Genomic DNA, 24,122 nt, shown 5'->3' with positions numbered 1-24,122 from the left:
TTCTCGTCCCTGTTGAGTGGATGTTGATGGCGGGAAAGAATCTTTGCTTTGTGTGGTCTGGCAGCATTTTAAAGAACTGGAACTAATCATGGGTCTGGAGTCTGGACTAGAAAACCTAATGGCCGGACTTTGACTCAGATACTTTTCGGCCCAGCCCAGCACACAAATAAGTTGGGTACTACTCGCATGTATAAATATATGTAGAGAGAGAGAGAGAGAACTATGCTACTATACTATTAATAGCTCCAAGTCATTAGTATTATTAGATTTTAGCCATTAGATGAAAGAACGTGAGGTTAGGATAATAGTGCTCCCATAGCTTTATATATATATATATATATTTCTTTTATTAGCATAGTCGTTATACCTAATAACTAGACAATAATGGAGATATATAAACAAGGAATATAATAAGCAAATTCACCATGCAAATGCGTGTGCTCTTGCGCACGCATGTATGTAATTCTAACATATTCTAGCGGAGCCTGTTGAGCCGCTCTATTTTCAAACTCGAAAATGATTTCTAGAATGCATCAAATTTCGAGTCCAGCTCATTTGAATTCGTCTAGAGCCCAAAATTGAGCCAAGCTCGAGCAGAGCTTGAAAAGTTTGGTTCAATTGCTAGCCCGAGGAATAATCCCTCTAGGATTTGAATCAATGCTCTTAGCAGGCATACGTGAATAAGTTAAGATACTTCAACAGAACAGGTTACTGCACACTATCACACTATTTTGCTCATAAACTACGCAAAGTGGTAAATGAAGAGATGGCACCATATTTGTCGGTTTAATTATGACGAATCGGACAAAGGCTTTTGCTCAGTAGACTCCTCAACTTTCTCAGTGAGTTGCAGGGGCCGAAGAAGTGCATTAAGGATGTTCTCAGTCCAACTCGAAGGCCCTGCTGCCTCGTCGACTGTTGAAGCAACCTCAGCATCTGGGAAGTACTTCGGAACTGAAGTGTCCGAAGCTTCTGAAGAATCAACGGCGAGTTTCGGTGAAAGTGCGCGCCCAAGCACTTCAACATGGGGCACACTAACATGCCCAAAATAAAAAGTGAAAGAAAGATCAAACTATCAGCTAATCAACTTGCAGGAAAATACAAAACAGAAAAGAGCTCAAACTTAATCAGCGAGAAATGCAACAAGCACGGCACAAAATTGACCATCCAGAGAATCATCATTTTCCAAGCACAATTTTGTGGCGCTGCTTCAGAATGATTCAATTCCAGAGAGTTAGATTCTTGTGCTTCTGCATCCAAATAAACCTTCAAAAAATTATGATATCATGCATGGATTATAGCACATGAACACATTGTATATGAACTAACGCTAAACAATCTTAAACAACAAAGATTCAGAATGACTCACCATATGTAATATAGATCATCAATTACTTGTTTTTGAACCCTCCCTAACAATTCAATCTTCAGTACTCCACCAATACAGAGAACAGGGCATGGAAGCTTAAAAGATTGCAAAATATTTTCCTGCACAGTGACAAATCATATGAATCACATTATACTATAAGAAAGAAATATAATTAAACGTTCAGTTTTATTTCTTAAACCTTAAATGACTAACTGGATCGTAAAACATCTTAACTCAGACTACGCTACAATAGCAGCAACTCATCCAGCATTTCAATCGTCCAATATACTCCACTTGCATAAGGCAAGAGGAAGGATCCATCTTTCCTCCAAACTCAAAAAATTTCATCCAGAGGAAGAACAATGCTTAAAGCCTATAATATAGCAGCAAAGTCAATGAAAATTGAAGCTTGACTCTTGCTAGACTAGAGTTGTCTCACAAAAGATTGAATAAATTTCCGAAAACAATTCAGAGCGAACGTAGTTTACTGCAAAAACAAAAGGAACGGACACACTACATTTAAGTAAAAACTTCCAACAAATTCTAGATCATATCGCTTTGCCTTTTTAGACGAGCATCAATAAAAATGTTGCTAAAATCTCTTTCAACTCACCTGCAACATTGGAAATTCAGGTGAACTATAAGTCCATATATAATTGTCATCAGCTACTAATCGACCTTCATTCTCATCCGAAACATAATTTTCTGGCGCCAGGGGCAACTTGGAACTGCCCATCCGGAAACGCACAAACTTCGCAGAATATATGGGCCAACCAGATTGAAAATATGCTGAATAAGAAGAAAAAAGTAAAGAAAAATATTTCAACCAACCGGCACTGTACAAAACAAAAGGAAGTACGCATATATGGAAACTACGTTTCCGAAGACTAACCTTTGAAAGGTTGTATCTTAATTTCATCAACAACACATAAATCATATTCCAGTTTGTACATAAGACTTTCGGGCACATCAGGATCGGCTTCCCCTCCGCTTGACCAATAAGAAGGTCTAAAATCTACTCGATCACGTGATTCCAATGTATTTATGATGCTCTCCTCGGGAAAGTTCGGTGCTCGAAGCGTCGATACAGCGAAGAGTGCAAGCTCTTTTGCCTTCGGATGCCACAAGGCAGTGACTAAGATATGAATAAACCCTGTGTTCTCTCACTAGGCTCTCCCACTCCGCACCAGTGTTAGAACCAACTTCAGGGGTTGTGGTTGGACTACTTACTTCAACAACTTGAGTGAAACTTGATACCTCTGGGAAAATTCTTCGGCATAGAGTTCGACTAAAAGAATTGTGATAACTGCAAACCAGTTTTTTTTAAAAAAAAAAGAAGAAAAACTAACTTAATAATCCAAGAAGCTATGGACTTTGAATCAGACCCTTTAAACATAGGCCATTCTGAAACAGACCCGCATTGACATCTCTTAACTTCATTTTTTTTCAAATTCAAAATTCTGTTAAATTTAATAGTTCTATTAGCTATTAGAGATTAAAACTATTTAATTTGATGGAATTGGTAGTAGATTTGATTTCAAAAAGGAAAGAAAAAAAAATCAGAGGTTAAGAGAGTGTCAACAAGAAAGACATTTACTTTTGAGGGAGTTTTTCACACATTTTTACCTGAACTTAGCATTGAGTATGAAAAATTTAAGAATTTTGAACACCTTTTCAGCTGACGGAAATGGAGGCTTCACCAACCGATTCAAGCGCAGTTGACTAAGAGTTTCGTGATTGGTATCTGAGATTCTAAGTTCGAAACTTTATTGCTTGATATTTCTAGCTGACTTTATTTCTGAAAAATGTGAACAAAGTAGTTAGCTTGCTACCTTTCTCGAATATTTTTTATAAATAATTCTATCAATTTTTATAATTATAAAAATAATTTTTTTAAAAAAATAATTATAAAAATAGACCTTTAAATGCCGTGAATCATTCACCGCATTCATAACTTCTATTTAGCAGTAAAAAAAAAATAAAAGCGGTGAACCATTCACCGCTTTTACCATCGTAGAACTAAAGAAAAAGAAAGAAAGCAGTGAATGGTTCACCGCTTTTAAAAGCGGTAAATCATTCACCGCTTTTATGAGACTATATCTACAAATAAAATTTTAACAGATTTATTTTTAAAATAAAATTTTATAAGAGGACTATTGAACTAAAAACCTCACCTTTCTCACCCAAAAAAAAAAAGGAAAAAGAAAAATGGGGGCTTCATAGCTAATTGAGTTTGATGCCTTAGGATCCTATTTGGATGTCAAAGTAAGGTATTGAATACTACCTTATGAAAAAAAAAATTATAGAATTGAAAGGAAAGATTTCGATACCCATTTATAATTTGATAAGATAGAATATTTTACCGACGATGTGATATATCTCATTCTGAAAAAAAAAAAAAGAAAAAAAAGAAAAAGAAGCTAAATATGTGTGAACATTCTAAACATTTGGTAACTCTCCTCATCTCCCAAATAGTAAATACTATGCGATTATCAAAGATGTTCATGCAAAACTCACCAAACCGTCGCCAGGATCGGGAGACGGCGCTCGCGCGCACGAGATCGGGCGGGTCGTCGAGGAGCACGGACACGAATCTCGAGGAGTAGGACCCCATCCGTTCCAGGAGATCGCAGCGATTCTCCATCGCAACAGGGAGAGAGAAAAAAAAAAAAAAAAAAAAAAAAAAAAAAAAAAAAAAAAAACCCCAAAATCCCCATTATCATCGTCAAGAAATCAAAATCATGTGCTAAAATTACAAGCCGGCAGAGAGAGAGAGAGAGAGAGAGAGAGAGAGAGAGAGACATCGTTCTCTTTCCTCGGAACGAAGCCGAGTAGGAGAAAGAGAGAAGAAGAGGAAGAGGGGGAAAAAAAGAAGAGAAAATTGAAAAAGATATGAAGTGGAGGATGTGGGCCCACAGAGCGGGCCTTCTCCGATTTTTCCTGGGCACGGACGCACCGACGCAGGCGAAGTCCAAGAAACCTGGCCATCGATCACGTTTTTATTATTTACTAGGATGGACCGCGCGTTGCGACCGTAAAAATAAATAAATAAATAAAATAAAATAAAAATTAAAGAATTATATAAAAAAATGTAATGAAGAATTATAAACTTATGATTTGGGAACCCGGAGCGTTCCTGGGCGACACGTGTCGGCCGCGAGAGGCTCGGAGGCGGGCGCGGCGCTGGGGTGGGCTGGTGCGCGGGCGTGCTGCGAGCGGGCGTTTGGGGGCGACACGTTCGCGGGTCCTCGATCGTGGTGTCGGGCGGCGGCGTGGGCCATCGCGGCCATATGGCGCGGCGCGGGGACAGGCGCGAGCTGGCGCGCCCTTCCTCGCGAGCCTCTCGGCGCGGCGCCAAGCGGCTGGGGTGGGCGGCACGACCCGGCGTGCGGCGTGGGTCATCGGCGGGCCATATGGCGCGGCGCGGGGGGTCAGTGTGCGAGCCGCACTGGTGGTTCCGAGTAAGCGTTCGAGCGTGGGGCGGGCGGGCGGCGTGGGCGTCGGCGTGGAGCGGCGGCGGTACGAGGCGAGCGCGGACGAAGCTCACCGCGGGTTTTTTTGCCTTCTTGGTTTTGCGGTGGAGCCCACTGCTTTTAATTATTTTTTTTGATGTGTGTTCCTTTCGTTTCTAGCTAATTCTATTCTTATAATTAAGTTTTAAAAAAGTATTTAAAAAGGTATTTTAAAATGAGATATTTCTATCTAAATGCTTATTATTGCGGTGAGTGGTTTATTTTTTATTTTCGAAGTGAAAAAAATAAGATGGGGAATATATTTAACAGCTTTATTAAAATTTTATATAATATTTTTTTGAATTTTTTTTGTAATTTACTTAATTTTTGTAAATAAATGTACTTAAGTTATAAAAACTATTGGTATGTTGTCAATTATGTCAACTGTAGTTTTTTTAGTGATTTTGATAACTTTTTGTTTGATTTATAATATATATTATATATATATATATATATATATAATATATATATATATATAATTAAAATTTTATTATCATATGAGTCACACTCAAAAAAAAAAATAACTTTACTATTTTATGTACTTATTGTAATTAAATATATTAAAATTTAATATTTAATACATATAATCTAAAAAATTTCAAAATTAGGCATAAATAATTATATATTATAAATTCTAATGAATTAGGCATGTGGAACCCACGGCTGATGGAGCTGGAGCACTCCGGGCATTTTCCAGTATACATATTTATAAACTGTATTATTTATAAACTTATAAATTGGGAACCGGAACAAATTGGCGCTAGAGCAGGGAAGCGAGTGTGCGGCGTGGTTGGCGTGGGGTTTAGGGCGTGAGCTGCTGTGGGTGGGTGGTTGAGCGAGGGGGTGGCAGGGCAGCGCGGATGTCCGCGCGGGCAAGCGAGCGGCGAGGGTTTCGTAAATTTTTTAGGGATTTATTTATTTTTTATTAATAACTTTATTTGAGTTATACTTTTTTCTTTTGTTAACTTAAGTTATACTTTACTTTAGTTATAGAGAGTTTCCGTATAGAATTACTGCTGAGGTAGTTTTACATTTAAAAAATTAAATTGAAACTATGTATTGTTTATAAATTTTTAGAAAAAATAAATAAAATATATTTACAAATTAAAAAAATATTTTAGTTATTTTTGAGACACAATATTCTTAAGTATGCTATTAAATATATGTAGAGATAATAAATTTTTTTTTTGATTCAATTTTTTGTAGGAATTTATCTCGAATGAGTCTGGGATGGAAGCAATTTTGTCTTTGTGTGGATGAATTTTTTCCCCTACTTGGTAACATCATATCAGTCCGAATCCATTTTTTTAAAAATTCAAATACGGATAAAAACTTTGAGCTAAGTAGAATTTGATTTGATTTTAGTTACAAAGAATATAAAAAATAATACATATGGATGTGGATATTGATTTTGTATATATCTGATTCGTATTTAACAGTGAACATTTATTTATATTATTTTTTTTCCTTTCTGTAGTAGATTTTTATTCAATGATATGAAATCGAAGTTCGGATTCGAGTTTAAAATTGATTTCCGGGTTCAGATTTTAGTTTGGTTCGGATTCACATTTTAAAAATTTTTTTGGATCGAATTCATATTTGAAATTTTTTTCGGATCCGAATTTGGGTATTCGAAAAGTTGAAATAGATCTGATCCGTTGTCTTATGGTGTTTAGGACGAAGGGTCAATTCGGCTATTAATGCAACCATTAATGTGGTCATGAGTAGAGAAGTCACCCCGTTAGGGTTTCCGCCGTTTAGATTTTTTGCCCCGTCTCTTCTTCCTCCTCTCCGTCGCCGTCATTGCCATGAGCAGCCAGCGTTACTTCGGTGTTTGCCAGGAGGCTTGCGCACTGTTTCTGTCGCTGTCTCCGCCGTGGCATGGCGGGGGTGGTGTGTACGATCTATGGATCTTCTGATTTGCTTAGATGGCTGAGAGGGCACGTCATCTGTAGCAACTCACCGGATCCGGTAGGATCCGGCCACCGGTGTAGATGGCTGCAGGGATTTGGCCGGATTTGACAGGATCTATGGGTTTCTGATTTGACCATCAAATTTTTCTTTTTTTTTCCTTTTTTCTTTGTCAAGTTTATCTACTCCTATGCCTGATTTTTCTTCTATAAATAGCACCTCTTTTCTTGGTTTAGTTATTTTTTTCTTATACTTATGGTTATGCTTATGGTTTTTTCTCTGTATTCTCCTATTCTGTTAGCTCTTTGTTGTTCTCTTGGTTTTCTGCTACACCTGGTAGTCTGAGGTGTGGAAGTGTGGTTTTTATCTTGGGGTTTGTGTGTTTTTTATTATGTCCGTCTTAATATTTATGTATACTAATATGTTCCCCATCTTCTGATTCTTCCTGCATGTGAATGTTTTTCGTGTTGGTAGCCGGGTTGACTCTGTTGCTTGACGAGAATCAAATATAGGTGTATAAATTTTGTTGTTGTTTATTTTCTTGCTTAGTTTACCATACTGCATGCTAACTACGTTTTTTCTTTTTTTTTTTTTACATGTTAATTGCCTCTTTGCTGAAACGGTGGTATTGGAATGACGGACGAAACATTGGTTTAGTAACTTTCAAGGTATTATATAACTAAGTGTTGTCTGTTTATTTATTTTCTTCAACATTGTATGCTGTATTGATTGCATGCTTTTGATGTTTAGTGCCTGATTAGACTGCTGTTATGGCGCCGGTAGTTTTTTCAATTTGTTTTCGTGAATTGCTCCGTGATGTATGCCAAAAGTATTCTCTATCCATGCCGATGTATGATGTCCCGATTGAGAATGAAAAAGATGCAATTAGAGTTTATGGTGAGATTGAGTTAGTTAGAGGAGATACTGTGACAGAGGCTGTGAGATGTTGGAGTGCACCATGTCCTAATATTGATGAGAGTGAAGAAGATGTGGCACGACGATGTGTCGGAAAGCTCCGTGATGAGTTTAGTTTTGATGTTAGAGACTTCAATTTAGAGGATAAGAAATGTTTCGAAGATTTGTATTGGCGACTTTCTATAGAGCATGAAGTTGTATGAAAAAATATAAGCGTGTGAAAAAAGACTACAGACTTCTTTGGAGATACTACAACGATCTCTTGGTTGAGAAGGAGCGCTATGTTACTGAGCGGAGTGGTCTAAAAAAGATGATTGTTGCGTGTGGTGATCTGCTTGATCGTCCAAATGCTGTTGCACTGGATCAGAATGGTAACGCTGATGATTCTGAAGAGGATCCTGTGGCGCCATCTGGTTATGGAACTTTTCGCTCTTGAGTGCATATTTCTCTTTTTTAGGAGCTCTAGATGTATGCATTATCTTTTTTGGAGTTTTAGTACTTATGCTTCTTCTAAGTCTCTTAGTATAGGGATATATAGAAACTTTTCGCTCTTGAGTGCATATTCTTTTGTTTAGGAGAGGTGTGGAAGTCTCATTGTATCGCTGCCTCTGAACGGTTTTTATTGGTTCTTTCATTGTCTTCATGTATATTGATCTTTTTCCCACCCTCTGCTTCTTACTACATGTGGGTAAATATTATTTGCCGCGTTGGTAGGCGGGTTTGTGGTGTCGACTGTTGGAAAAAAATATAGGTATGTATATTTTGTTGTTGTCTAATTACTTGCGATGTTTGCCATGCTGCATGCTAACTAGCTGTTTTTTGTTTATGCATGTTTATTTACTTTTTGGCGAACTTGCGGTGTTGAAATTAATGGTGGGACTGCTTTTGTTGCTTCTGTGTTGGCTGATGGTTTACTAGCTTACAAGGTAATACACAACTAGCTGTTCTCTGTTTATGAATTTTTTGGTAGATTGAGTTGTGTTTAATTTTCTGGTAGATTGAGTTGTGTATTGATTGCATACTTTTAATGTTTAGCGGCTAATTTGGGTGCCGTTATGGCGCCGGTAGTTTTTACGATTTGTTTCCGTGAATTGTTCCGTGATGTTTGTCAGCGCTATTCTCTATCGATGCCGATGTATGGCGTCCCTGTTGAGAATGAAGATTTGCTATACTGGGCAAAAGTAGGATTTAACAAGAGTAAGTAATTGGTGGTAGATGAGCAATCTCACAAAGGAGGAGTTTGTTCAGCTACTTCGACGACAGAGCACCGGATCGTTGAGAGAAAGCTGGAAGTTTCGCAGGGTTACTTTGCACAAATGTGGGAAATGAGAGGCTATAATTGGCCAACTATTTGAGAAAAAGTAAAATATTCCAACCAAATTTTTTTTTCTTTTTTTCTTTGGTTTTTAATCAATTTCTTTCAATGTATGCGAATGTTTTCTTATAGGCTATATGCCGGTTTTGAGCAGATACATGTATCTTGGCCTTTATGGCACTGAAGTAGAAGCTACTAAGTACCTTCATTTCTTCATCAATCACTTTCAATTTTGCTCTAAATTTTACAGATTTGGCCATTTCATTTTCAGGGCATATGATATAGCTGCAATTAACTGCAACGGGCGCGATGCGATCACCAACTTCAATTGTTCCATCTACGCAAACGATCTCCACCTTTCCTGTGAGTTTTTGATGCCTACTCATTTTCTTAGATGTTTTAACTTATTTTTCTTCTCTTACAAAGTTTTTTGTAGTACAATTTGTTCGCATTAAATATTTACGGCAGTTGATCACTTTGAGCATAATCTTGATCTGAGTCTGAGTTGCTCAAGCTCTAAGCGGAGTGAGCATGAATCGGTGGACGAAGCGAGCTCAAATGAAATGGATCAACGAGTCCCGGTGACATTCAAACTAGCGTTGAATCGAAGAATCAGAGCAAAGGTATTAAAATTACTTCCATTATATCTAGGGCTCTGTCGATCTAATCCCTTTTTCTACTCAATTTCTAGATCGATGACAAGTTTAATTTGCCCGAAGAAAACGAACTGCGAAGTAATTGTTATCCAATCCATTTGCACTCCAGTGACACTTTCAACTACCCTCAGCTTCAAATCATCGACAAAGTTCGGTCCCTCCAATTTTCGCCAAGTGAATAGCCTTTCAATTTGAATTAGATTTAAATTAGAATCTACATTTGAGTTTAATTTCAACAACGTTGCCTAATTCTTCGTGGTTTTAATTTGAAAAGCTGCTATATGAGTTTTTACGTGCCATATGTATTTTGACTTCTTTTTTTTTTTTTTTTTTGGTTTTTAACAAGTCCTTCTAGAGGAGGAAGTTGAAGAAGCACACAACCTCTCTACTATAATAAAGGATCTTGAGTTGCAACTGAGTAAAGAGCAAGAAGAATATAAAAAGGTCTGATTTTTATCATTAGTATTCAATTTTGAACCCTGAGCAAATCATTTTCTGCTTGAGTGGCATTAAAAATATGACAAAATATTGTAGAGTGCTTCAAGTCAAAAAGATAATTGTAGTAACTTTGCATTTCATTTATTAATTGTTTACTTTGTATCCTTGGTTGATTTATTTCTCTTACACATTAGGACTATAACTTTTCGTGTGAGATTGGGGCTTCTGGACTGTAAATATATGCTTTTATATTTCAAAAACAAATTTACAATATTGTTTAGCTAATCTTCAGGTAGTTAAGGTTTGTAGTTTTGGTACTATAGATGTTTCATTTTATTTTAATTGTCTACTCAAACATATAAAATTTTGCATTTTTCGTATTTCTGTCACTCTCCTTTTGGGGGCATAAAATAATCATCATTTTGGTAATGACATGCACTTTGTCTAGAAAAAATTTAATTTTGATATGGTGTAAGGCGACATTCAGTTGGGATATATAACATCAGAACTCGATGTGAAAGAATATTCTAAACAACAAAAAAAAAAAAAAAAAAAAATTAACACAAGTGATTTGATTTGGAATAGAATTTGATGTGCAAACAGATTTAAACCAATGATATGATAAACACTCATAAATATTGTGACCAAAGTTAATTTGGATTATTTTTGTTGTCATAATATGTATGTCATGTGAAATTATTTCTAATATCTTGGTACAAACTAAGGGATCTATTGTTGTGAGGTATCCACGTGACGAACACATACCTCTAAAAATGCCTTCTTTTTTTGTTACTTTGTTGGATGACAATATTTTAATGAAATTCAAATTCACAATGTTCTATTCACATGTCAAATAAAAAAAATTATTATTATTTGACGATTTTGCACAAACTTCATAAGCCTCTGAGACTTTTTTACAATTCGAACCTTCTACACTTTTGTTTTAGTTGGTGCTCTCGGGTTTGAAAACTATTTTATTACTTTATTTGCTTTGTTTTTTTTGAGACGTAGCTTGATCCGTAGGATTCACGTTGCGCGACTTAGTATGTATATTTTTTTTTTGGTTATGATGATGTTATTCCTCGGACAGTCTAAACTTTTATGCTGATTGAAATCAAAGAGTTGGCTAATCTGTTAAATTCTATATGTACGACCAGCAGCATTTGGACAGCTTGCTTAACAAACGACCAGCTGCTTCCTTTTCTTAGCCAATTATACGAACAAATCTGAGCTTAAATTTTTTTATAGGAAATGACTTGCTTTCTGGTCTGCATAATGAATTATTTTTTATATTTATTGGTTTGTTTGGGTGACCGAGTTGTTCGTTTTTTTTTTTTAGTTCATCGATCCTTTTTTTTTTTATGTATGATTGCCATAAGCAAACTCCTTTCTGAATTTAAATAGTGGGTCTACGTAGGTTTAAGTTTGCAATATTTTTTGTTTTGATTCTCTGTCTAGGTTTTCTTTTTTTTTTTTCAAGTCTCGAAATAATTGCTGCTCTCAATATTTCGGTGCAATTGTTTGGTAAGATTGTTAGATAATAGCTGCAAAACTGCAATGCTGCCGTTTTTCTTTTCTTTTCGTTTTTTGCCGACATAGTCTACATATAACTTATGAATTTACAATTTGAATCCGAATAGAATGTTAAGATCAGTATTATTGTTTGTAAACAAAACTTGCATGTGTGATACAATTGATCACAAATGAAAAGTCTCTAAAATTTTTTTATTTAATTAACTAAAATATATTATTATTTACTTTATAAAAACATCCTGCTTATACATCTCAGAATGATTCAGGATCTAAAATAGTTGAAGATCTGTTGACACAACCAATGTAAGCAAAATAAAAATGACAGTTCTTATTTCTAAACATTCACAATTCTTTTTACCAATTTTAAGGTTTAAGAATTGTATCCTTTTTGGTTTATACAAATTGTGTTATATTAAACTTTTTTTTAGTTCTTTTGTTATTATCAAATACTTTGACTTCTTCCAACTATTTTGTTCTGTTCATTGGCTCTATACTGATACACTTTCTTTTCTCTTATAGTTTTTTTTATTTATTAAATTATTTCTAATAAAATTTTGTTATCTAACTTTAAAAAAAATACTCAGTACATCACACATCTTGATTTAATAAATATGTATAATTATATTTTTCTTCTGAAACTTTTCCATAATTAGAAGTTTTCGCAGTACTCTATTTATTTCAATATGTCGACTTTTTTTTACACATTTAACTAAAATTTCTTGATGGCAATCAAATATTTTGTTTTATTCTTTTTATATTTGCTTTCCTTATTAAATAGACCGAAATATATTACTAATTTTTATTTTATTATTTATTATTTATTTATAAAAAATGTAAACGAACCCGTTGCGTAGCACGGGTTCTTTAACTAGTATATATTATAGAAGTTCTAATTTCCTGTTCTTTTTTTAAAAAAAATAAATGAATAGAATAATTAGTCAAAAAATTATGGAATATGAAACAAAATAGATAAAATGATAATAAATTATGTAATCATTGTAAGTCGGGAAAAAACAATTTAGCTTAATAATAAAGTAATACGAAAGTAGTCCTAGAAATGAAATACACGATTAAACAAATTTAAATGACAATATAAAAATTAGTATATTGATTAGCTATAAATTTAACAAAATACTCTGTTGATATTATAAAATGATAACAAAATAAGTAAGTTTTAAATAAGTGAATAGAATAATTAGTTAGTAAATTGAGGACAAAATTTAAAATAGATGGAATGACAACAAAACAGCTCATTATTTTGGTTAGATTAATGTTTCGCCATGTATGGAGTGTTAGTATAAGGATTAATAAGCCTTCACTAAAAACTAATGCAAAGATTCTTAGCTTTGGTGTTTAGAGGAAAAGATCGGTTATTTAGTGAAAAAAAACAAAAGAAAAGAAAATGATTATGAGATATTTATTTGTCAAAGAATATGTAGGTTTCATACCTCATGGAGAATTTCATAGTAATTTAAACATATTTTGAACTAAAAGGAACTTTGTAATGTNTTTCATAGTCGTGTACTCTCGACGCGCATCTCCACCGTCTCCAACATATTCAAAAACTTTGTGCTAAATTTTACCTGTGCGTGTGACTGGGTTATGGAGACCATGGCTCACGACCCATACTCAAAAGACCCTCCACATCAACTAGTTCAAGAAACAGTGTCACTCGCAAGCTAACAGATTAAGCAGAACATACATCAAGGTTGAGTTAAAACCTTGCCTTTTACCGGTAACTGATCAAAATACTAGAATACTTTGTTACACAAAGCCGATTAATTTCTACAATCACTCTTTATTCTTCCAATTTCCGCAGATGATTGGTTAGTTTCTTTCTTACCAGGATTAATTTGTCTTGATTGCTGTAAATCGACGTAGTTAACTCCCGATCAAAGATCATTCAATGTGGGCTCATATCATACCAACCTTAGATGGTTGAAAAGTTCTTTTCAGGTTGATGAATCTGGCGTACCTTTCCCAGGCCAATTTGATGTTCTTCTAAACATGACTTGTGCACTAAAATGAAGAACTCAATAAGGGAGAGAGAGAGACATAATCTGCGAAAAAACTTAGAGAAGATCATACTAACCAAGCAGTTTAAATTATCCGATAAAGAAAAAAGCTACTGTTCTTAGTACTCAGGTGTATATTTGCCAAAAGATGCTTCAGCACAACAAGTTACTGTGCATTTAGCCACTGTTAATTACTTGACGGGGAAAAAAGGGAGATATAAGATGGTCATTCTACTCGTCTCGCACTCATGATGTATTAGGCGTAGGGTTCTTCTTCATCAGAGTCATCATCTTCCTCGGCGAACTGTACGGGCCGTAGCAGTGTGTTAAGGATGGCCTGGTTCCATGCCCCTCCGGCTCGCAAATGCCTGAGTGTAGCGGCAAAAGCATGCCACCTTGAAGGCTCCCTAGCCTCATCATCCCTTGAAGCACCATTAGGTGCCACGCTGCTGCTATCAACTGGGAAGTACTTGAGAACTGAAGCACCGGAAGCCTCTGAGGTGTCGAGAGCTAGTTTGGGTGAAAGCGGGCGCCCAAGCACTTGAACGTGGCTCACACTTTAATTTGCAAAACAGGCCAAAAAAAATAATGCATCAGCTTGAAAGAAATATGTTTAAGGCCCTGTTCAGCCCCGACGCAAGATGTAGGATGATTTGTGCTATTAGGTGACACCCTATAATAAAATCCCCCAAGAGCTTCTCTCTGCAGCAAAAGCCAAAGCACCAAAATTTAATTCTAGCTTCTCGTTACAGTAGAAGCTCCATAGAGGAACACAAGTTCCAAACGGGAAATTTCTCTATTTTTGCATCAAAAACATTCAAAAAGCATATGTTATAATACTAACATCGTAGCACATGATGAGAGAACTCACCCTGCGCATGGAAATGCTACAAATGTTTATAGAACCTGGAAACTAATGCTAAACAAAATAAAATAACCGAGTTCCATAATCACTCACCATATGTAATATAGACCATCCATGGCTTGTTTCTGAACTCTACCCAATAGTTCAATCTTCACAACTCCTCCAATGCAAAGAACAGGGCGAGGAAGTTTGAAAGATTGCAAAACACTTTCCTGGCACATAACAAATAATATGGTCCGCGTTAAATTATAAGGAACACAAACCACTAAATATTGATTTCGTTTCAAACAACTAAAGCAATAACTAGGTCATAAAACATCTTGATTCTATGCCACAATAGCAATGATTCCCAAGAACTTCTATATGGTAATTCTGCGCTACCAAGAAGAGCAAAAGTAAAGATGCATCGAGCATCTCTTCAACTCACCTGCAACATTGGAAATTCAGGCGAAATATACGTCCATACAAAGTTGTCATCAGCTGCTGCCTGACCTTCATTCTCATCCGTAACATAGTTTTCTGACCTCAGGGGCAACTTGGAATTGCCCATCCGGAAGCGCACAAACTTCACCGAATATATGGGATCACCATGTTGGAAAAATGCTGAGCAAACGAATAAGAAAAAGATCTTAACCAATACATGACCACATAGTAAATATGTGTTTGCAAAAGTCAAAAAGTCCAAGGACTGACCTTTGAATGGCTGTATCTTGATTTCATTAACAACACACAAATCAGATCCCAACCTATAAATAAGACTTTCGGGCACTTGAGGATCAGCTTCTCCCCCACTTGACCAATAGGACGGTCTCATATACACTCGATCACTTGGTTCCAATGTATTTTCAATGCTCTCATCTGGAAAATTATCAGTGCTGGAAGCACCAATACAGCGATCAATGCAATCACTGCTACCTTCGGGTGAGACAAGGCAGCGACAAAGATACGAATATATCCTGTGTTCTCTCACCAGGCTTTCCCATTCCACAGCAGTGCTAGACCCAACTTCCTGATTCATGGCCGAACTACTTACTTCGACAGCACGAGTAAAGTTAGATACCTCTGGGCAAATTCTTCTGCATAGACTCCTACTAAAACCATTCGCAATAACTGCAAACCATTTTAAAAGAAAATTTAATGATCCTCCACATTCCAGCTATTTTAAATATACCATAATCTCAATAAACGACAACCTACTTTAGCTGCGAGAAAATTTACTATTTCTAATATCCCATCCTGCTTAAATATCAGTACAAAAATAAAATCTAATTCTACAAACAAGATAATGCAAGCTACCAAACCAATAACAAGCCACATTTTAGTACGACGGTAGCAATAAAATATCAATCCCCCCATTATCTTCTCAACTTACTCTGAAGGAGGTTGAACATTGTATTAACAACTGAAGCGTTCGCCGACAAATACTTGGTTTACTACCTTACATAAAAATCTAATCTTTTCACTTTCCATTTAGCAAATATCTAATTATAGACGAGAAATGAGGTATCTACAAAGGAATTTAAAATTAAAAGAAAAAAAAACGAGAGAATTTGCAAATTATTGAAATGAGAACAAGAAAAACAAGCATTATCTCTTCGAAATCGTTGTGGCTCACCAAATCGGCGCCAGGATCGGGAGACGGCGCTCGCGCGCACGAGATCGCTCGGGTCGTCGAGAGACGCGAACACGCACGTCGACGCGTCGGGGCCGAGCCATTGCAAGAAATCCCAGCAATTCTCCATCGCGGAAACCCTAAACCGAACCCCCAGGCCCCAAAACTCCCCCATCAACATCGAGTAAATCAGGGCATCATCAAAGAAACACCGCCATTGCCAACAAATCGAAACCCTAATTTCTGAAACGAAGAGGAAAGCACCAGAATTGTACCTCTGGGACGAAGCCGGGTAGATCCGAGAGGAGATCGAAACCCTAAGAGAGAGGCATTATTGTGTAGGATTAACCCTAAAACAGAGAGAGAGAGAGAGAGAGAGAGAGAGAGAGAGAGAGAGAGNATGTAATAGTAATTTAAAGATATCAATAAGCTTACTATCATACCTTTATTAATACAAATATTTTATTATATATTATTTTATAATGAATAGAATTAAAAATAACGAAATTTAAAAGAAATCTTTTAAATTCCCACATTTTGTAGGATTAGGAGATGCATGAGACAAAACACACATGACAATTCTCAATTTTTAATATTTCTCTAGAAAAAGAAACACACACCCTATAAATGAAAACTCACCTAAGTGAACCTAACACAAAAGAACCAAACATGAAAACTAACCAAATGCACCAAATACAACATAGGTATTAATTGAGGCGCAGAACAAAACCACACAATACGTTTTACATGAGCACAATTCCAATTTATGAGTACACAAGAGTTGCATAGCTACAAAAACACTTTTAAAGTTTTTTTCTTTTTTCGTCGAGGATCATTTTGTCAACAATACACGAAACTCGGAATATATTCCCGTTAAAGGCCTGTTCTGATACTCCTTTCAGATCATAGACCTTAATAGTCAAAGCAAAAATGATTTTAATATTTGATAAGATATACACATAATTGCATACCAGGCTCCCACTAAAAAAAGAGAAACTAGCAAACTCTCTCTATCCCTCCTCTACAAACTACATCAATTGTATAAAGCTACATACTTACATATAAACTACAACCTCCTTTTCGTGCTTAAACCCCTTGGGATAAATCAAGGCACAGTCGACGCAAAGGCCGCCTTTTGTGTGAGTGCAATCAATTTGTGTCATGGAAAACCTGAGCTTCGTCAATTTGTCAGAGTTCGCTACCACGAAATCACCGACGTGGTAGAGGATCCAACTACCCGGCTCTTCTAAATAATATTTAGATGACGCATGCTGGTCGTCGGAGGTGGAGAGCTCGAAGCGAACTGGTTTTATGTCCCATCCGTGAACGTGCTCGGTGCCGCACGTCCGACGACCAAGCCTCCTCGACGGTCGGCCCAGGTGGAGGCGGAAGAATAGGCTGTAGGTGCCTGCGGGGAAGCAAAATTCGATCTCCCCGACCACCTCAAACCACCAGATTTGCTGAAGGTAAGCAACAGAGCGGAATCTGCAAGAAGAATATGGGAAATTACAAAAATTTTCTTTATTCCTTTTTCAGCTACTGTTCATTAAGAGATGGTAATACAAGTGAAAAGCAAAATTTAGATCGAGAGATGATAGTGCCACATGCCAGATTGGTCTCATGGTTTGCCATATCCACAGGACGACAAAATAAAAGTTAATAATTACAAATAAAATAAACAACATGATATTTTGCGCAGATGAGAATAATTATAAAAAAAATAGACAATACACATATATTAACAATTAACGCGTACAGGACGGACAAATCATAGAAAAAAAAGAAACAAAAGAAAATATACATGACACATGAAAAAAAAAAAAAAGGATTGAAAATCGCACAAAAATTCTATTTGATGTGGAAGCAGACAACACATATCATAGAAATAAAATATTTGAACCAGGTTTAAGCTGTCGAAATTGAACGTATTTACATTTCTACTAGGAAACAGTTGGTACTCGATTAATTTAGAATTCTACTTGACAGAAGGCTGAATAGTCAAAGGTTAGCCATATAAGTCTGCACACTAAATATTGCTAAATGTTGTGCAGATCATAGAAGCAGAGATAGCTTCGTTTTTTCCTCTCTTTTTTTTTTGTTGGGAGTTTCTTATACACTTTATAATATGTAATGACATATCGACATCGTGACATATAATAGGCAGGTCTCCTTCAATCAAGACGATGTCAGCTTTGCACTTCATATACAATATACCAGGTTAGGCAATCTCCCTATCCAGCGTTTATCCCTATTAGGGTGCTTGGAATGAGTAATAACATAGTTAGTAGTATGCTGTTTGCTACATTATTGAAGGCAACAATTCCTTTTGGCAAGAGAAGACATAAAGAAGAGACATTGGCTTTGTCTCTTTCCTCCACCCATGTCCTTGGAGGTGTCCTCCTAGCGAAGATAACATCAATTCCTAAATTACTGAATGTAAAGAACTGTGCAATAATTAAAAATTTACTAAAGGAGGAGACAAACACATATCGTCAGAAGAAAGGACATAGATTTTTCTTGTTCGACAAACTAAAAGCTGTTAGTGAAAAGTAATGTCCGGATGCCATTTTGCTGCCATTAACGAGATGTGCGAAAAGTATGAAGTCTCTAAACTACTTTAATAGCTAAACCGATTTGTTTATAACAGCAAATTTAAAAAAAAAAAAAATCGTTAACCCAACTCAAAATATACACTTGGGAATTCATGAGAAAAAAAAAGGACCTAAGAACTAATCTAAATGAAGGGAAAACAATTGCCCCCATGCCCTTCTGCTTCGCACGATAAACCACCAAGGAAAAAAAATGAACCTACTTCGTAAAAGCAAAAAAAAAGAAGGAAAAAGTCTATAGTTTGATATTTATGATATGGGCATACAGAGGGTTCAAATAAACAAAGTTCATGCCAAGATTAAACAAACACGTCAGAGTGAAGAACATGAACAGTGCACAAGACCTAGACTTTTCCGGAAACCAAAAAATATTGTATAAAAAGAGCGATATTGGCCAAAAATTAAAGGCGCCGAATTTATGTAGTTGTTCCTTCTAGAGCCCAGGGGATTTATCACCAATTCTGACTCAATCGATTGAAACATTTCAAACAGAATATTTAATACTACTAGACTGAGAAAAGAGTAAAAGACAAACTCTTAAAAACTAATTACATCATTTTTCTTTAATAGATTGTACGAAGTAAAATGAAACAAGTTACCCACAAAAATTTTTGAACAAAAAAAAAAAAATCTTCAGCTCAATAATCATATCTGAAGCGCAAAAATCTGATACATATTTAGCAAACAGGTTGGCCTAGAATTGCAATACCTGGATTCCTCAGTGGGCATGTGATTCCAATATCTCCGATCGTCGATCCCTGTAATCACCAGCGCTTTCGAGGATATCGACAAGCACATCCCACCCTTCACCTTCTCCAACCAAAATTCCTGAAACCCACCAAGCAAGCGAAACCTTAATCCAATTAGTCCAAACGAGAGCAACATACTACCAAAATTTTCTCCAAATGGTCATATGATCGCATATATTCTCCACTAAAATACCAAGACCCACCAAAAGTTTCTTTCCTTGGCTGCTCTGAGCTGCAAAGATCTCATCTTTTCCCTCAAAAACAAGCAATCAAGCATAAATTCACAACAAACTAGGCATGAAAACCCTAATTTCTGCAATTTTATACATGCATACCTTGGTACCACCGTCAAAAGGATTCGGACGACACAGCCTCGCGTAGATCTCCTTCTTGCTGAGCCCGCCCTTGTACTTCTCCTCGTCATCCGAGACCAAACCCATCAGATACCTGTAATTCGCGGGGAGCTTCGCCTCCCACACGAAATCCGCCGACGCCGCGCCTCGGAACGCGCGATTTAGCCGCGCCACGCGGCAAATCTCCGGCGGGTCGAGGTGGAGGAGCACCGCCGCGACGCAGCTCTCCGGGAGGTCGCCGAGCGCCGTCTCCGGGGCCCCTCCCTCCCCCTCCGGCCCCAAAATACTCGACACCCCAGCCCCCATCAGGCGAAACCCTAACCCTAGCACGGACCCCCCAAATTCCCCAAATTTGAACGAGGATTCACCCAAAATCTAGGGTTTTCAAGCGCTCTACAAGGAGAAATGCCTCAAGGATGATACCAGGCCATGAATTTCACGATCTCGCGGTGATCTTCGCCCCCACTTTCTCCTCCTCCGTTCGTTTGCTTCGGAGACAAGAGAGGAGAAATAAAACAAGCGTGGAGAGAACGCGGAAAGCGAAGGGGGAAAGGACGAGAGATTTTTTAACCCCTTTTTTTTTAATTTTCTTTTCTTTTTAATCCCCGCAAAGGATAACGATTTGGACACGAAGGACCAAAAAAAAAAGTGCTCATTTAAAAAGATTCAGGTGAAAATGTACGGAGACCCCCTTACCTGTAGGAATTGTGAAATTGCCCTTTTAACTTTCTTAATTTTTATTTTTAGATCAAATAATTTTAAAATTAAATCAAATTATTTGCCTTTTTTTTGAACGATTGATGGATACTAGAGTGGTTAAATTTTACCGAGTTTTCAATTTGCGTAATTAGCAAAAATTCAACTCAAATACTTGAGGGACCACTGTCAAAATAGCCTACAGTTGAGGGGTTCTCGTTAGAGTTTTAACAAAAGATTTGTTACAAATCAGAGGGCGCTTGGGATGAATTTACTAAAATGCCCCTGGTTGTTGGGCTGGATTAAAACCACGGCGCGGCGTTCGAGATGTTTGCGTTATAAAAAAAAAAAAAAAAAAAAACTTTGCTGAACGAATCAGCAATGACGGTTGACTCGGTCACGCCGCTCAGGAATTCAAACTACCTTAAAATATATATAATATATATATAATATATTATATTATATAATATTAATTATATATATTAAACTATATAAATATTATATTATTATATTATATATTAAACTAAAAAATAAAACTTCTTGAAATAAAAATAAAGTACATTACAAATCATTTTCAATATGCAATATTGGAGCGCACGACTCCCATATAGGGACTTTTCTAGAATTTTTTTTTTTTTTTTTTTAAGGGGGAGATAGACTGGCAGCACGTTTCGTTTGACTTATTTAGAAATAAACTTAGCTGAAAATATGAATCAACTAGAATTTAAATTTGGAATCTCGGGTATCAACCATCAAGTCCTTTGCCACTTGCTCTAGGAACAGTCGGTTCTTTTCTAAGAAAGTTAGTATAATTTATTTGGTGCGTTAATTTTAAAAATTTACTCTAATTTAAAAATTTTTTGTAAAAATATATAAAATTTATTTCAACTATAATTTATTTGAATTTGACTATTTAATATTTCGAAATTTTAATTTTACTATCTAATCTTTCAATTTATTTGATTTGAATCGGTCGTTTGAATTTTGATTGATTCAAATTAAATAAATTAACAAGTTAGATAATAAAATAATAATTTTTAAAGATTGGATAGTCAAATTCAAACGATCTATAGTTCAGATAAATTTCATACAATTTTACTAAACTTTTTAATCAAATCTCGATATATATTAGATGATGAATTCGGAAGAAACCTAGCAAAAAAAATATGTGAGTATCTAATATTTTGCAGAAAAGATTTAAATGGAAACCACACGAATTGTAAAGTTGTGGGAGTGGTGCATGGAGCAGTCTCACGTTTGAAATTATTTCTATCGATTTTTTTTTTAACTTTTGATGAAAAATTATAGGATTAGAATGATATTAATTTCTTAGAGTTGAGTGGTCCCCCTATGGTTGAGTGGTCCCCACTGAATTATAATATTTAATCTAATGGTTATAAATGATCAAAGAAACTAATCCAAAGGATAAAAACTTAATAACAAAAAAGGATAAATACTATTAAAATACAATGTAGAAATGGAAAATAATATAAGACAAAAAATAAAAATAATTTTAAAATACAATGTGGAAATTGATAATAGATGATGGCTTTGAATTTTGACAAAAATAGTATAACATAGTAAATAAAAGGATAATAATCTATACACCCCTCAAAACTTCTGAAATATATTAGCTATCCCTACTTTTTTTTGTTTTAAATATACTCCTCATATATTTCTACTTTATTAAAAAAAACTTATTGTTAGTGCCCGTTAAATCATCTCGAGTTAAATCTGAGTTAAATTTCTACTATAATTATATACTTATTTTGTTCATAACTTAAAAGCAAATAAGAAAAGTTAGTCGTGATAGAAAGGTATATATATTTGAAATGGCAAAAAAGTAAAAATACTTTTTTTGCTCCACACTTAAGGAGAAATAAGAAAAGTTGGTGACTGTACATAGAAGTGTATATTTGAAAGAATAAATAGTAAATTTATAAAGATAACAGCTGTTCTTAACAGTTTACTAACAAAATTTAACTCTAGAGTTATATTTTTTTCTGAAAAAAACTGAAACTTTAAAAGTATATTTTTAATATTATTCTTCTAATATAGATAACTAAAAAAGTCAAAAAAATTTCAAAGATATATAAACAATTGGTTATAAATAAAATTTTTATCTGCTATACAGTACAATAAAAATAACATTAAAGTATATACAGTACAATAGAGTGAAATTAATATTAGTTTAAATTTTTTATCTGCTAAGAAAATTATTATTGACTAAATTTTATTTGTGCCTATTTAAGTCTATAATAAACTACTTTGCTTGGAAGGTTGTGGAGATTTTGTAATTATTACTTGTAATTTGACCTTATATGAGTATGAGAATTCTATAACGGTGGGCATATCCTTGTCACTCCCCAGAATAGTGACCACTAATTTCTAAACAAGATTAGTTCCCAAAAGTGTTTTTTTTTTGGAATAATAAATGTGCTTGATTTATTAGGCAATTTAATCTTATCTAAATGTCCCAAACACCTAGTAGAGGATCAACATTTGGAGACAGTAGCACCAAGAAATAAAAGCTAGGGCCAAAATTTATTTTCCTACATTGGCATCTTTTTTTAAAAAAAAAATACCTCAAGGATCTTTATTTATTTTTTTGTTTAATGTTTGTATTTCTTACACCCCAAGTGCTAATAAAGTATCTACACTACTTATCGCAAAGATTAAATATATATAGTTAGAAATATATACAGTTAGAAATTCAACGGTTATAACTACATGCGCCTTACTTAGTTGGATGCAATAAAAAGTACTGTAATTATAAATAATTTATTTCATTGCACGTAGTCGAGAACTAAATTTTTAAAATTGTATCACTTTTATATAATAAAAAGCCCAAGAGAAACGGATGGTCGGTTCGATTTATAGTCAGACAAACCATCTCACAATCAGATTTTAAATTGCCTATAATTTCGTGCGTAAAAATTTCTACATATAGAATCGATATATCAATTGAACTTCAATAAAATTAACCATATTATTTATATTGGACGATGCAGATTAATTATACGAAAAATCAACGAATGAATGAATTGCGTGCACAGAAAAATTTTATGCACAAAATTGTAGAAAATTTGCTTTCATTACAACCTCACATTGAAAAAAAAAAAGAAAAAGGACACAAAAAATCCATGCATGCTTAGTAACAGCCACAAGCAAGTAGAAAATATCCAAAGTCGCAGATCCACGTCACCGCCGATTCTGCCCTATCTGTTTGCCACGTGGCGCGTCGTCAGCAGGGGGGAAAAAAAATCAGGTACTAAAACCAGTGGGGTTGGCTGGTCCAATTAATCAATAGCTTTTAATATATGTCCTTAACTGCAAATTGGCCAAGGACTAAAAAGTAAATGTCTTATGCAGGTGGAGTTACAGGAATTAAATAAGGTGATTTAATATCGCACGGTTCGGTTGGCAACTAATCCTTTTTGTAGTTGCCTCTAATTATATTCAACTATATAATTTATTAGTATCTTATTAAGCTTATGATGTTTAAAAAAATCTTATTAGATAGCGGTTTTGTTATCTTAAGATGCTCATAGGTCCAAAAACATACTTTACCTCA

At 35.3% G+C, this 24,122-nt stretch overlaps 3 protein-coding genes and 1 pseudogene across 29 annotated transcripts; 1 reads left to right on the top strand and 3 right to left on the bottom strand.

Moving 5' to 3' along the window:
- Nucleotides 376-3,135, bottom strand: LOC109707831 (annotated as a pseudogene).
- Nucleotides 6,458-12,013, top strand: LOC109707980. Of its 24 annotated transcripts, XR_002215615.1 has the most exons (10): nt 6,497-7,304; nt 7,450-7,460; nt 8,422-8,458; nt 8,626-8,633; nt 8,820-9,068; nt 9,294-9,385; nt 9,459-9,645; nt 9,714-9,827; nt 10,025-10,122; nt 11,916-12,013. XR_002215615.1 is itself a non-coding variant. In XM_020229538.1 (8 exons), the coding sequence occupies exons 4-8, from the start codon at nt 9,332-9,334 to the stop codon at nt 11,954-11,956; spliced, it is 444 nt and encodes a 147-aa protein (XP_020085127.1). In that variant the 5' UTR covers nt 7,386-7,460; nt 8,422-8,458; nt 8,626-8,633; nt 9,294-9,331; the 3' UTR covers nt 11,957-11,971. The 24 variants fall into 24 exon arrangements, 4 of the variants coding, with proteins under 4 accessions (XP_020085127.1, XP_020085124.1, XP_020085126.1 ...); XR_002215608.1 differs by lacking the exon at nt 11,916-12,013 and having other exon boundaries at nt 6,507-7,304; nt 10,025-10,293; XR_002215604.1 differs by lacking the exon at nt 11,916-12,013 and having other exon boundaries at nt 6,510-7,304; nt 9,714-9,852; nt 10,025-10,293.
- Nucleotides 13,711-16,540, bottom strand: LOC109707501 (F-box protein At4g00755). Of its 4 annotated transcripts, none has more exons than XM_020228800.1 (5): nt 16,417-16,540; nt 16,145-16,307; nt 14,957-15,639; nt 14,623-14,741; nt 13,711-14,221 (listed from the first exon to the last, which is right to left on the bottom strand). In XM_020228800.1, the coding sequence occupies exons 2-5, from the start codon at nt 16,269-16,271 to the stop codon at nt 13,921-13,923; spliced, it is 1,230 nt and encodes a 409-aa protein (XP_020084389.1). In that variant the 5' UTR covers nt 16,272-16,307; nt 16,417-16,540; the 3' UTR covers nt 13,711-13,920. The 4 variants fall into 4 exon arrangements, with proteins under 4 accessions (XP_020084389.1, XP_020084390.1, XP_020084391.1 ...); XM_020228801.1 differs by having other exon boundaries at nt 16,145-16,281; XM_020228802.1 differs by having other exon boundaries at nt 14,957-15,132; nt 15,223-15,639; nt 16,145-16,533.
- LOC109707503 (F-box protein PP2-A13-like) lies at nt 16,923-20,415 on the bottom strand. Its single transcript, XM_020228803.1, has 3 exons — nt 19,835-20,415; nt 19,460-19,578; nt 16,923-17,626 (listed from the first exon to the last, which is right to left on the bottom strand). Exons 1-3 carry the CDS (start codon nt 20,156-20,158, stop codon nt 17,197-17,199), a joined length of 873 nt encoding a protein of 290 aa, XP_020084392.1. The 5' UTR covers nt 20,159-20,415; the 3' UTR covers nt 16,923-17,196.

The sequence above is a fragment of the Ananas comosus genome, linkage group 3, assembly GCF_001540865.1.
Source record: "Ananas comosus cultivar F153 linkage group 3, ASM154086v1, whole genome shotgun sequence".
Taxonomy (NCBI): Eukaryota; Viridiplantae; Streptophyta; class Magnoliopsida; order Poales; family Bromeliaceae; genus Ananas; species Ananas comosus.
The sequence above is the reverse complement of the archived record's forward strand: the minus strand, read 5'-3'. Positions and strand labels throughout refer to the sequence as shown.